General features: G+C 39.5%; 1 protein-coding gene across 1 annotated transcript; it reads left to right on the forward strand.

Annotated features, from left to right (window-relative positions):
- The first annotated feature begins 6,271 nt into the window (after nucleotides 1-6,271).
- Nucleotides 6,272-14,484, forward strand: dhcr7 (7-dehydrocholesterol reductase). The gene is made up of 8 exons (XM_042418432.1): nucleotides 6,272-6,374; nucleotides 7,279-7,385; nucleotides 8,985-9,207; nucleotides 9,333-9,423; nucleotides 9,579-9,792; nucleotides 12,756-12,960; nucleotides 13,264-13,395; nucleotides 13,604-14,484. Exons 2-8 carry the CDS (start codon nucleotides 7,279-7,281, stop codon nucleotides 14,066-14,068), a joined length of 1,437 nt encoding a protein of 478 aa, XP_042274366.1. The 5' UTR covers nucleotides 6,272-6,374; the 3' UTR covers nucleotides 14,069-14,484.
- The last annotated feature ends 395 nt before the right edge of the window (nucleotides 14,485-14,879 follow it).

A 14,879-nucleotide genomic window follows, 5' to 3' on the forward strand; every position in this document is an offset into this window, starting at 1 on the left:
CATCATTGTTATATTTTGTAAAATTACTATTATTCTCTATATTTTTTTTGTTTCATTAATGTCACCACAAATATTTTACATTCATGTATTTATTGAGTTCATCTGCTCATTTTGTCAACATGGGATTGATGTTTTTGTATTAGTTTATTTGTCTGAATTTCCATGACATAATGATCATGTTGTTAAAATTGTCAAAATTGATACTCGACCTGATATTAAGACTGATACAGTAAGACTATTTTACTGTAGTGAAATGTCTCCTGGTCATATACTTTACATCGATATATCTGACTGATTAGAAGTTGTGACTGTGCACCATACACTGTGGAACCAAAACAAAAGTTCAAATAAAGATGTAGCAGAGAAACCACTCACATATTTTGGAAAAAAGAAAATACAAATTCTAACCTATGCTGCACTGAGAGAAATAAAGTATATGGGTGCAATAACAATTTCTCTCCTGAAATCATATCCATCCAATTTGTAGTCACACTGGCACTGTGGCTCAAGGAACAGCAATCTCGGTTGGTCATCTCACCTCTCTGGTCCAGAAATGATGTGAAATTTTGTACAGAGATTTGTGTTTCTCACTTTTCTCACTTTTCCTCCACCATGAGGTTGACTTTTGCGGTTTTGAGTGAAATGTCTCAAAAATCGGAATAATTGCCATGACATTTGTTACAGACATGTTCCCCTCAGAGTGAACTGTGATAACTCAAGTTAATGATCCTTTAACTTTTTATCTAGCACCATCATCAGGTGAAAATTTTAATTCGTCCATACTCATGACAGCCTCAGCCCTACTTTGTGTTCATTGCTAATTAGCATGCTAACACAGTAAATTAAGATGGTCAAAATGGTGAACGTCATACCTGCTAAACATCAGCATGTTAACTGTAAGCATGCTGACGTTAGCGTTTAGAGCACTGCTGTGTGTCAGAGAGCTTTTAGTCTGTCTGTAGACTCTTAATGGTGTTCACACCTGCTTTATCCTGTGCAGGGCTGTGGGTCATAAATCACCATGCTCATTTATCATGATCGCAACATTGAGCAAAAATACAATAAGGTTCTTATTATTACCACCATTATATAACTTTAGTAGGTTTTAACCCACATGATGATGACCTACTCTACATCCCTGCAGTCCTTTTCCTGAGAAAACCTCAGAGGTTAGATAGTGGAGAAGGTGGAGAGTACACCAACATCAATTTTTTAAAATGTGTAACTACAATATGAAAGTTATTCAACACTTTTACAAAGGTATGACCGAACTGAGAGACACAGCAGCAAAATGTATCAGCTAAAACCTTTCTTCAGTCCCTGATATATTATTTACCCATACATCAAAATCTCACATTTCTCTCTCTAACACCGGGGCCTTAAGGTTAACACTTATTCTGATGAAGTGAGAATTCTGAATGGCAACAAATCACACACCTAAGAAATGTAACTACCTTCCAATAACTGTTATTAACCATGTTATAGGGGCTTTAATTGGCCTTACCAGACTGTGCATTTATTACTGTTATTGGGAGTATATAATGTGTGGGCATACGGCATGTAGAAAATGTGTATTTTTTTTATCATGGTCACAACCAGACAAATAAACCACTAAGGCTAACTAAGCAGGAGAGAAGAGAGGAAGAGAAGACATTAACATCAGGACAACAGGAGAGGAGAGAGGAGGAGACAAACAGAGGAGAGGATCTGCTCTCATTAATTTTTCACTTTCATTTATAGTAAATTATTTAAGAGCCGTGTTGCACTGCGTCTGTGATACAGCGAGGCCCTCACATTCATCAGACACTTAACACCAACAAAGGGACACACACACACACACACAATCTGAGCACATGTAACACAAGCACATACACACAAAATTCATAAATTCAAAATATTGCACGTATATAGACACAGTTACGCACACACACACACATGCTCCATCCCATGGGAGCTGATTAGGGTAAGATTTGTCAGCCAACCTGCCCCCCACTCACATATGTGCTATACATATATGCCATCACTGCCAGCTCTTTTTATATTGATCACACAGATATGCACACACACAGAGAGCACAAACCTTCCTCCTTGCACATAGTGATGGTGCCGTATTTGATATTAACCTATTCAGTTTGTTGAATAACCCATGAACTGTATGGGAAAAACAGACCTGCAACTCACAAAACCAGATATATAAACTTTATTTGTGGTGATTTCATAATAAGGAATGATAAAGATAATGCACATATGAACATTATATTGTGTTCTGATTGGTGTGAAACATGCTAATTTTAAAATGCACCTCAGCCTTTCCTGCTGCTCCAAATTCCAGACAGTAGTAGACTTTAGCTTCTATTCCCAAGAAAAAAAAATGGCTCCTCTTTGCTATCATTGTAACAAGAAGAGTCTACAGTGAGGCTGTACTGTGGTGATGCTTTGAACTTGAAGTATTAATGCCAACATGGCAAAATACTCACAATGACAATGCTATCATGCTATTGATTAGCAGATATAATGTTTACCACATTCAGTGTCTTAGTTTAGTGTGTTAGCATGCTAACATTTGCTAAATTGCAACAAACTAAAGCTGATGGAGGCCTAAAGGCCAACAGGTATTTGATCATGAACCACAATATTGGACAACTTAAGATTTTGCCTGATGATGGTGCTAGATAAAAAGTCAGGGAATCGAGAAAGTTATTACAATTCATCTTGTGGCTTACATGAATGTCTCTACAGAATTTCATGTCACTCAGCAGTCGTTGAGACATTTCACTCAAAACCACAAATGTCAACCTGGTGGCAGGCGGGTAGAGGGAAAGTCATTGGATCACCAAAGTAAGTAGGATTCATCCTCTGGGGATAATGAATGTCTGTACAAACTTCTATGGTGAGCTATCTAACAGTTGTTGAGCTATTTCAATCTGAACCAAAGTGGTGGACCCACTACTGTCAAACCAACACTGACAAGATCCACAGATCCACACTGCTGGTGTGGCTGAAAAGCCATGCCTGCACTACAGTGTGATTGTGCCAACTCTTTGCACTTTTCACCACATATACATACATACACCAATGTAGTAATATAGTAATCCTAAAGCAATAACTTCACCTCTGACTGCGCACAGCATTTACCACCCACAGCCAATTAAAATCCAGGGTGTCTGCAACCGCTACTGTTTGATTAAACTTATGGGCTGATTGTCCTGTGTGAGTCGTTTTAACTCGCTCTATGAATACCCCAGTTTTCTGTGTGTCTAAACCTTCACTCTAATTCATTATATTAAGTACAATCATATTCTCGAATATCTGCACCTATTGGTCTTCATGTGTTTTATTTATGCCAAGCTGACAGCAAACATATTAGGAGCGACATATTCAAACACATTGTTTTAGTTCAGTTTGTTCATCCTGCTGATAATAATGTCCTTCAAACTTAAGTGGCAACAAAGAAACACACCAAGACTTCTGAAAGTGTGAATCTGTACAGTTCGAGACAACTGTGCTGTGGTTCATAATGAATATGAATGTTTGCTGCACCATCGAGAACCCCAAAATGTCAAACAGGTTAGCAAAAGCGCTCAATAAACAAGCTCCTTGAGAGCAGATGGGTGCATATTTACATCAAACTTTCACAAAGTAACAAAAGGTACCTGCACTGCAAAATCTCCTCTTTGTTTCAGATACATAGTGCAGCAGTGATGTCTGCTGCTTGGCCCAGATACATCACACTGTCTGGATACAGCATAGCAACAAGGCATCTGATCAAAGAGAGAAATGGAAAGAGAGAAACAGAGTAAAGACTGCAGCGACACGCTGTCAGAAAAGTGGTAAAAAAACAAAAACAAGGGGAGTCGCAGAGGGAAATAGGAGAGATTAGTAGACATAGCAGAATGTTTGAAAGCACAGTAAATGAAAGACAGAAGAAGAGGAAGATGGAGGTCATTTGAGGATGCGAGGTGATGCTACAGGAGGATGAGGAGGAGTTCTCGTGTGGTAGACCTGGAGAAGACGATTCAGTTTTTTAAAATTGTATTTCAGTTTAATAAATTTCTGATATTCTCTCCTCTTTCAACATGACTGAATCAACCTTTTGGACACTGAATGAGTGGAGGGATTTCTCACCAGCTGTGTCAGTCTTGAATAGTTTCAGCAGGTATGTGTTTGGTGTTGATTACATGAAGGGGATAACACAAAGGTGGAATGTCTAACTTGGCACAAAAAGCTACAAGTAATGAGACAGGAATTTATCCCCATGGCCAATATTAGAGCCAGTTGTGCAGAGAAAATATCCCTCATCAACTGCTCACATTTCAACACATTCCAAAAGGGGACGTAAAAATAAACAGGATTCTCTACTTCTTTCTTCTTCTTTTTTTTTTTTTACATTTTGAGGTCTAAGTCATAATGAGATTCAGTTAAGAAGCCCTGTTAAGAAAATCACATAGCACTGTCAACACAAGTGCACCAACAAAAGCTAATGGTTTGATTTATTCAAAGGCTCAAATGTGCTGTAAATGTTTTGCTGAATATATTTTTTTTTGCTTGGGATATGAAGTAACATTCAAATGTGGACAGTGGGTTAGTTTATTTTCTTTTCTGGTCTTTATTGTAAGCAGGTTTTGCCGAGAATCCACTTTAGTTTCAGAATCTGCTTGTCGACTGGTTCCCACTGACTTGGGTGTTTCACAGTGGATACTCTGGCTGGAGAGATATCAATAACAACACACTCAAAACCAGCGGACTACTGAATCTTTTAATGTCTTGACATTTAGTGTGGGTGGAGGCTGGCAGAAAATACTCTGTCTCTGACTCTGTCTAAGGGGGCTTTCAAAGAATCTGAGCAGCAGTGAGGATTCAGCTGGGAGAACTACAGTTATCTCCTGCATAAACACATGATAGCTGATCGGATGGTGCAAGCACGACGTCTATGCTCTGCTTGATGTATTACAATGCTTCATGTCCATATCTGTCAGCTTTTTTTTTTCTGGCAAAACAGACATATAATGAAAACAGGCCAAATACACAGGTGCTAGTGGCGATGGGGAGCTGTGGATGACTTCTGTCCACCTGTACAGCAGTGGTGATGTGCCTGTTTGTGTCACAGCTGAATACTACCCTCTAGTGGTAAATTGATACACATGCACTTAAAAAATACAGGACTGCCTCCATCCCAAGTGTGACACATGCTATCATGGACCCGTGAGCATTTTCCTGACATCATATGTATCAAAAAACATTGCATCAAGTAGGGCAGCAGAACAGCTGTTTTGAACTCTGAGGCAGAAATCCTGGAAAATACAAAGTAAGCAGTAGCACCTGCACACCACTTCATCCATTCATGACAATCAGGATCTACTGTAATGGACATAAACATATGAAATGCACTTCATTTTTAGTATTATTTAGATCAAACAGGAGATTGTACTCATCCTCCACTAGAACTCTAGAACAGCAGTCTTTTCGCAGAGCAAGAAAGAAAAAAAGTAAGTGCCACATCTTGGCCCACACTGATTGTTTTTGTGCTTTAATGCTTTTGTGTTCTTGGTAGTAACTGTCCTTGATGAGTCTGTGTTATTGTAAATTTCCTTTTCTGAAATAAGATTGATTTGAAATCATTGCAAAACTGAAGAATAATCTCTTTATATGAATGTTGTGGGGATTAAACTCACAAATTATTGGTGTAAGCATGCTTGTCCAGAGATAATAGTTTAATACTAATTCTGTCTTAGTGCTATTTTTGTGCTTGTGACTTTATTTTCTGTCTATGCCGGGAATGAATTGGCTCTTTTTAAAAGCACCTTGCAATCAGAATTAAGGAGTAATGTCTTATTGTTTTTAATGTATTAATGCAGTTTTCTGTTGTTGTGTTTTTATTGCATTTCATTGGTGTACTTTTTAAAACATTAGGATTACATTTCTGTTATCTATAAAAAAAAAAAAAAGTAAAAGAAAAACGCCAGCAAAAAATAAAACATATTTGGCTGTTAATTTATTTACTGGTTGCCTAATATCAACTCAATACAAGTGAACCTATTGTTTTAAAAGCTCAGATGCTAAAGGCACACATACTAATTACAGGTATTTCATAATGCTGCCACTTCATTGTTTACTCTGGCTAAACCATTCAAGCAGTGGCAAATTTGTCAGGTGCTGGTGGCTCCAGTTAGTGTCACCCAATCAGAGGACAGGGAAGCCTCTCAGGCCCGCCTCTACAGAAGTACTATTGGTTGAGTTTTATTACGTAGTCGCGTTATGGGCGGGTGTGTCACCATTACGCTGAGTTCTCTCCAGCGGTTGTTTGATAACCAGCCGCACCTGGAGTGAAGAGGAGACGCGCTGCCACCCTCCCTGTCTGACTGTACAGTTATCTGGTGAGTGAGCTTCAGTTCAATAATGCATCTGTGCCGACAGAATTATCCGGTATAACGTGTGTTTAACGTTACTTCATATCCGTTAACTTGGTAACGTAGGTTATTAAATTGTAAGATACATCGTTCAGGGTACAAAGGATATCTGCCGTTAATCGACGTAATGTCGATTTAGTATCAGAGATAACTGGATAAAGAGATAAAAAGGTTTGTTTTGTTAACGTTATGTAACGGCTGTTTGCTCCCCTGCCTCGTTTCATCTGTCTGTGGGACAGCTGCTGGAAAACATGGAAGCTAAACTTGAACATGCTACTGGAAAAGGCTGGAAGGCATCCAGGTCTCCTCATACAGCTACACGTTATAGTACTTTTGTTTGTGTGGGCTTAGTGTGAATAATTTCAGCTAACATGACGTTACCTTTGCCCCAGAAGTGTGTGTGTGTGTGTGTGTGTGTGTGTGTGTGTGTGTGTGTGTGAGAGAGAGAGAAACATATTTGCAAGTACAGAAAACAAAAGTTGAAAACATATGGTGGCATCAGTGTATTCAGATAGCCTATTACACAAGCTGTAGCTTTATCAAATTGACCTCCACTCAAGGTATTCGTTATCTCACAAGGACATGCACTTTAATTCCCCAAATTACCTCATTATCTGTTTATGAATGCATGTAGGACTGAACTGCATTTTTGGCCTGTCGTGACACTTTGACTTTGCAGTATTTGTTGAAAGAGCATTCAGAAAGACTACACTCAATCAGTGAAAAAAGAGGGAATCATCTGTTTAGTTTTGCTGCCTACTGTATAGCTTCTGCAATTAATTCCTGCATGTTGCACATGCTGGAAGTGTACAAAGTACAGCACACCTCTGCATAACTGATCTTAACCTGATAATCTGATCTGTCACCACAGATGAATGGTGCAGTGGCCATGGAGGCCACCAGGAGACGAACCCAGCACAGTGCCAATGGGAAAACATCCGAACAGGGAGAGGAGCCAGCACAGTGGGGGAGAGCATGGTGAGTTCATGCCGAGCATCATATTTGTATTTAACGGTGTGATCATCTTTCTCTGTTTATCCTCCTAACACACAAACAAACCCTAATACAGAGAGATGGAGAGACACAGAGAGTAAGACAGAGAAAAGAGAGTGCACAACAGAGAGTGGACATTAAGCATTAAAACAAAACATAACACAAACCGAAACTTGTGGTTAGTGACTGACATGAACTCTCAGGTAGCACCCTCACACAGATGTTTGTACTGCTGAATGCTAAAAGGAGGTGATGGTGGACTGGTTACCTCCTGCACTGATTAACTACTTAAGCTCCAAAACAATGAATGCAGGTCGTGCATTCCTCCAATTTTTCAACCCTGTCTTGAAACAGCAGTCAGGTGCCTGCATGAACATTGAAAAAGGTTTTGCTGGCTATAATTATTGCCCCTGTTCATACTGGCTATTAAAAGATGCTGCCATATCTGTCAGGCTTTCTGTTCTTGCACAGCACATAGAAGGTTAACAGTGATAGTGGTGATAGATTCACCACTCAAAATTCAGTTAATTTTGAAACAATGGGTCCTTTGGCTTCAACACAGCAACCCTCGATTTTGTGGGCTGAAATGACAACTGTCATCAGTAGACTTATCAGCTATAGCTAGCTGGCTAGCTAACTGGTTGAAAGTGCAGTCCCCAGCTGACTTATATGTTTCCAGCTGACTTGTTTTAAAAAAGAGGTAAAAGAGGTTTTACAAATGTTCTTGATGGCTATATATGTGATATTGTGCAAAACCAGTAGTTCCCAAACCTCCCCTCCAGGTTGCAAGTTTATTGCTGCAGGAGGAAATATATTTTGTAAATGAAAGACTTTTCTCTAATCTTTAATTTTTTCCTTACTGTATAGTTTCACCATATCCATTTAAATACAATATATATATATATTAGAGCAGATAAACACAATTTAAACCATTCCTTACACTTTGGTCCTTGTATTTTTGGTTTTATAAAGACTACGAAAAAAAACACAAAGAAAAAAACACAACATCACTGCTGTGGTGCTGTGTTTTTTCATAACACTTACTCACACTCACTACAGCACCATGCACACACTTCAGACATGTGGAGATACACATGCTGAAGTATACACACATATACAAAACTTGCCAGGCATGGCAGAAAAACTAGTTTACTTCACTATCATAACTTTTTAGTAATTTTATTTCTTACTAGTTGGTTGTGCATTGCAGTATGCTGCATAACAGCATTCTGTCTTTCTTATCTGATGACTTAGGTTTATTGTAGGAGTATCTTCTGTATACAGTATGTTCAGGTGTATCTCATAACCTTAATTAGAGGCCATGGTATTCAGCATGCTGGCTCATTGGGACAGCTAAATGAAGCAGGGTCATCGTTAATATCGTTAGCTACACCTGCCATGTTCCTGCTATGACAGTCCAAACATCCAGTAAAACTTTTGTTTGAGTATGGCATAAACGTGAATTATTTAGCATAAGAAATTATTGACAGTAATAAATATTACTGGCTGTTTGAACTATTTAAACTGCAAAACCGAGCTTTCATGTTCAGTTGGCCTCATACTGTTCATCTGATTCATTCTCAGGGAGGTGGACTGGTTTTCCCTGATCAGCGTGATCGCCCTCCTTTGCTTTGCCCCTTTCATCGTCTTCTACTTTGTGATGGCCTGTGACCAGTACCAGTGCTCTATCAGCCAGCCTCTGTTTGAGCTGTTTCGAGGAGAGACCACACTGCTCTCCATCTGGGCCCGGGCACCTTCCTTCACCTGGTCAGCTGCCAAGATATATTCCATATGGGTGGCCTTCCAGGTAAGAGACAGCAGAGAAAAGCAGGACAAATGAGGGGGGAAAGATAACAAGACGCTGGGTGCAGCTCACAAAAACTGCTCTCTAACCTAACAAGTAAGGTTAAAAGAGGCCGTGTTGTCCCTCAGGTGTTCCTGTATATGTGTGTTCCTGATGTCACCCACAAGTTTATTCCTGGCTTTGTTGGCGGCGTGCAGGATGGAGCAAGAACTCCTGCCGGTAATGAACACACCGATACTCACACTCATCAGTTTATTAACACACACACCCAGTGTTACATCATACTGACCCTTTGGAGACGGTGAACAACATATTGGAATAAAACAAGAGTATCTCTTTAAAACATGCTCATGTGTTGTCTCCCAATACTCAAGGCCTGATTAACAAGTATGAGATCAACGGGCTGCAGTGCTGGCTGATCACTCATGCCCTGTGGTTTGCAAACGCCCACTACTTCCACTGGTTCTCTCCCACCATCATCTTCGACAACTGGATCCCGCTGATGTGGTGCACCAACATACTGGGCTACGCTGTGTCCACCTTTGCTTTCATAAAGGCCTACCTCTTCCCCACGAACTCTGAGGACTGGTGAGTACCGATACACACGTGACAGGATAGCTCAAGTAGGTGAAGAGGTGTCTGAACTTTACTTTTGTGGCCTAATTTCTAATTCTGAGTGTAACCTCAGCTATTATCTGTAAACCAGCCTTACAACATTCCCCATTGAGCGGACTGAATGTAAATTTGTAGCAGACATGCAGTAGCATGAAAAGAAATTGTGTGGAATCGCATAATAATGTGAAGAAACTGGCATCAGTTTTCCAAATCTTTAATTTATACTAAAATATTGTACAACTTAGAATTAAATGTAAACTTTTACACCATTTAAACATAACTGCTAATTTCAACAAAATAAAATGTAAACTATATGATGAAAGTGTGAGGTCTGTAAATAACTAGCATTAAGTTAGATAAGCTACCAGCTGTACTAAATCAACCCAGTCTCACATCAAAATATATCAAATGTGTCCACAGCGCAAAACGAACTATTTTCACAATAACGGCTCTAAAATTGTGAGATGCCTACATTTTTTTTATAGCCTGTTCTGTTGTGTTGGCCTGTGTCCACGTCACATGACTGTCAAGCGAAAACAACAACAAAAAATGGCTGCCATTCCTTTTATTCTCTGTGGAAAATGCAATATATTAAGATAGTTTTGGCATGAAAATGTGTTTTGTTTACATTTCTAGGGAGAAATGTGGTTTTTGTTTCCATAATCTTTGTTCGGTGAATGTATATGACGTTTAGTTTGTTAGTTATTACAAAGATTTTTTTCCCGACTTTCTATCGTTGCTATGGTGGTTGCTATGGACGCTGCTATGACTGAAACCACGTAGTTGCATGTTGTTTGAATCATTGTCTTTGTGTTGTGTAGTTATCTGAGCTGTTATGTTGTTTGTGTTATTTTATGTAAATGTTTGATGTTCTTTTAATAAAAAAAATGTAGATTTTTAGAGTGTTGCCCCAGGGATGAATTGAATTTGAAATCTAGAATTTGAAGCTCTGTGATTGGCTGACTGGAGGACCTGCCTGGAAGTATTTCCTCACTTTCACCGCATTAAAGCTTTCATTTAAAGATATCTTTTAACATTTCTCCACACAAAAATGTCCTCGATAACTCAGCAACACGATAGGTTAATGTGAAGGTCATCAGCATTAATTAATTCTCCTTCCGTTCTGAGAGTTTTTTTGTCTTTTTTTGATAGTGGAAAGCTACAGAAGAGCATTGTTTGTGGGCAGACTTGGTGCATTCGACTACTCTTTTGGGCTGTCTATCATCAGTTGGCTTTATTCCATTTCAAATTGCTGCCGACCGCCACAACCCGAATCTAAACACCACTATCTCTGCTAAGAAAAGGCGTTTTATAGCCTGTGATTGTAAAATGTGAAGGTGCTCATTTAATTTTATATTTCCAAGAATATGTGGCTGAGGATGTGTTAATTAATATATAGTCTTCCTCAATTAATATTGAGCCGTGTCATCCAATAAAGCACTGTAATGTAAAATTCCTTATGCCCCTTCCACAAAATCACACACACACACCCCTATTCTAGTCTCTTCTCAATTGTACCTGCATCACCCAGACTCTCGTTCTTCCCCCAAAACAGAAGCAACCCCTCCTCTCCTCCCTATGCACCCACCTAATCCATCTACCCAAACACACATACATATATGTATGTAGACACACACACACATACAGAACACTTGACAGCGACTGGCATCAGGCAGCATCAAAGGGTTTGACTGGAGCAGCCAGGATTGCTAACACAATTCAAAGCTGAAGCAGTGTCTCTAATGGATGCTGCTCCCCATCCTCCCACCCCCTCCTTCAGACTGGATGACTGCTCTATCACACACCCCCATCCTTACCACATATTACATTATACTTGATCCAGGTTAACCTATAACCCTGTTAAATGCTGGCAAATTGCGTGTGTGTGTGTGTGTGGGCGAGTGGTTGTATTTGTATCAGTATAGGGTCCAAATGTCCTTAAAGAGGCAGGAAGATAAGGAAAATCTGAGAAAAGACTAAATTTAGAAATAAGAAAGAAACAATGGAAAAAATAAAAGTGAAGGAGGAAGGAAGTGTGTGTGTGCGCGTGTGCATGTGTGTGTGCATCACATTTTATACCATGGCCATATAAACGGGATGAAGACGGGGTTATCAAACTGGACTTTAGATTGTGCCTTCAACCTCCACTGTTACATAATTTAATTATTTATGCTCATGTCACATTTAGTTCTTGCTCTTGTCAACTTCATATATTCATAATTTGTATTTCTTTGTCCACAGTACAGTCAATATTTCATTGGTGTTAGTGGTGTTCAAGTGTTATGTCCCATTTAAAAATTACTACTGTTCCATTCTGTAAATAGATTTTAAAATTTCAGTTTAATTTTAATATTACTTTGTTTATTTCATACTATTATTATTAATACCTTACTTTTGTCTATTTTTGTTGTGTTTTTTGGGGGAGTTAATGCCAAGACACATTCTTTGTATGCTTGCATTGGCTAATAAAACAGATGCTGATTGAATATGCTACTGTATGTCATATGACATAAAATCCCAAAACTAAGAATCATAAAGATGCATAAAATCTCCAGGGTCCAGAAAACCTTAACACTGTGACAGTGAGGAAAATACTTCTGGGCAGGTCCTCCGGTCAGCCAATCACAAAGCTTCAAATTGACAGTCACGTGACGTGGATGCAGGCCAATCGAAAAGAATAGGCCAAAAAACATAGGCATCTCACAATTTTACAGCCGTTATTGAGACTGGGTTGACTAAATACACATCAGAACATAATAACAATTAACATTATAACAGGGACATGTTGTTTTGTTTTTTTTTCATTCATAGAAAAGCAGATGTCACTAGATCATCTTGTGTCAGGTCTCAGTTTAGAGCAGAAAGAGATTCCTACATTTATAATGTAATAATCTTTTGCACTGCATTTTTTTCCACCCTTTATTGTGATTTTACAGTAAGTTCACAGGGAACATCTTTTACAACTACATGATGGGAATCGAGTTCAACCCCCGCATTGGCAAATGGTTTGACTTCAAGCTGTTCTTCAATGGCCGACCCGGCATTGTAGCCTGGACTCTCATCAATCTGTCTTACATGGCCAAGCAGCAAGAAATGTACGGCCACGTCACAAACTCCATGATTCTGGTCAACGTGCTGCAGGTGAGGAGATATAAGGGTAGATTTTAAACCTATAGCTCTTGAAGAACTGTAGTTAATGTAGGACTAGCACGCTTTGATGTGCACAGATAATTACCAACTCTATAAAGATCTAATATTTGTCTCTTGGCCTTGAATGGTTTAATGAGTTTTTGGCCCCTGAAGATTAGCATTTTCTTTCCTTGACTTTAAGATTAACGTTCTTGACTCAGAAGCCGCAGTATGAATAAAAATTGAAGCCGGTGTTCTCTCATGTTGGTTTCTTAATGACTACTAGATAATTATGTGAACTGTGTTTTCTTGTAGGCCATTTATGTGTTGGATTTCTTCTGGAATGAGGCGTGGTACCTGAAGACCATTGATATCTGCCATGACCACTTTGGATGGTATCTGGGCTGGGGAGACTGTGTCTGGCTGCCATATCTGTACACACTGCAGGTAACATATACAAGCATGCTAACATGCACACAGGTGATAAATAATATGAAATTACAGCTTTAGTTGTCTGTAGCTGCACCAGATGTCAGATATCTGACTGAAGCACTGATATCAGGGGAAACAGTTTTCTGTGTAGAGTTTTAAAGTACAGTAATATCACAATGTAAAACATTTAGTGTTGACAGTAAATGTGTTTTTGGCTCTCCAGGGTCTGTACCTGGTGTACCACCCAGTCCAGCTCTCCAACATCCACGCCCTGGCCGTCCTGTTGCTCGGTCTCGTTGGATACTACATCTTCCGCTCCACCAACCACCAGAAGGACCTGTTCCGACGCACCGAGGGCTCCTGTTCCATCTGGGGCCGCAAACCAACATACATTGAGTGCTCATACCGCTCCGCTGACGGCGGCATTCACCGCAGCAAGCTCCTGACATCAGGCTTCTGGGGCACGGCACGGCACTTCAACTACACCGGCGACCTGATGGGTTCGCTGGCGTATTGTGCCGCCTGCGGCTTCGGCCACATACTGCCGTACTTCTACATCGTTTACATGACCATCCTGCTGGTCCACCGCTGCGTGCGCGACGAGCACCGCTGTAGCAGCAAGTACGGCAAGGATTGGAAACGCTACACTGATGCTGTACCTTACCGGCTCATCCCTGGGGTGTTTTAGAGAGGAAGACAAAGAAGAGTGGGAGGGAGGGAGGGAGGGAGGGAGGAAGGGATGGGGGAAAGGTTAAAATAGATAGAGAAATGATGGAATGGGGTAACAAGAAAAACATGCGGTGTGTGTGTGTGACTGTGTATTTGTTTTACACATTTCAGCAATATACCAATTTTTAACACTACATATGATACTACAGTTGTATGTATTTCTAATATGTGTGTAGACTGCTGCACATGTGTGTATACAGGTACAGAACAGTTAATTGCTATACCTCTCTGCCTTAGTGAAGGCAGTTTTGAAAGACCAGTCCGCTGCTCTCTTTAAGCTGTGAACAGTTAATGATTTAACTCGTTTTAGAAATAGTTCATTTGATCTTCCAACCCAGTTAGACCAAACACAACTTGAACTGAAGTCAATGACACATTTGATAGTCATATATCACAAACAACACCAAAACATGTGGCTCCAGGTTTCTTTTTTGAAAATTTGATACTTTTCTGGATTATATCATTGTAAATGTAAGACCTGTGGGGTTTTATTTTAAACAATTTGAAGATGTCATTTAGTACTCAGGTTACATATGACTATTCATATTTTTTTTTTTTTTTTTTTTTTTTTTTTACATTTTTTCATTAATAAAAAACTGATATATTAGCTAATATTGAATATAATGTTCAGTTGGCCTACTGGCTTAATGGACCAAAACACAGCAGTTGGCTCCATTGTTGAGACCTCATACAAAGTGACTTTGTAATCTCTGAATACAGGTTGTCTTACATGCTCTGATTTTTTTTCACCTTCTTTTTAACGTCTTATT

This window comes from Thunnus maccoyii, chromosome 1 (genome assembly GCF_910596095.1).
Source record: "Thunnus maccoyii chromosome 1, fThuMac1.1, whole genome shotgun sequence".
NCBI classification, from domain to species: Eukaryota; Metazoa; Chordata; class Actinopteri; order Scombriformes; family Scombridae; genus Thunnus; species Thunnus maccoyii.

Bases quoted from the DNA above. Each gene is read 5' to 3' on its own strand.
- dhcr7 (XM_042418432.1), top strand. From the start codon at position 7,279: ATGAATGGTGCAGTGGCCATGGAGGCCACCAGGAGACGAACCCAGCAC. The intron at 7,386-8,984 runs GTGAGTTCATGC...ATTCATTCTCAG, and splicing joins GCACAGTGGGGGAGAGCATG to GGAGGTGGACTGGTTTTCCC. The intron at 9,424-9,578 runs GTAATGAACACA...CCAATACTCAAG, and splicing joins TGGAGCAAGAACTCCTGCCG to GCCTGATTAACAAGTATGAG.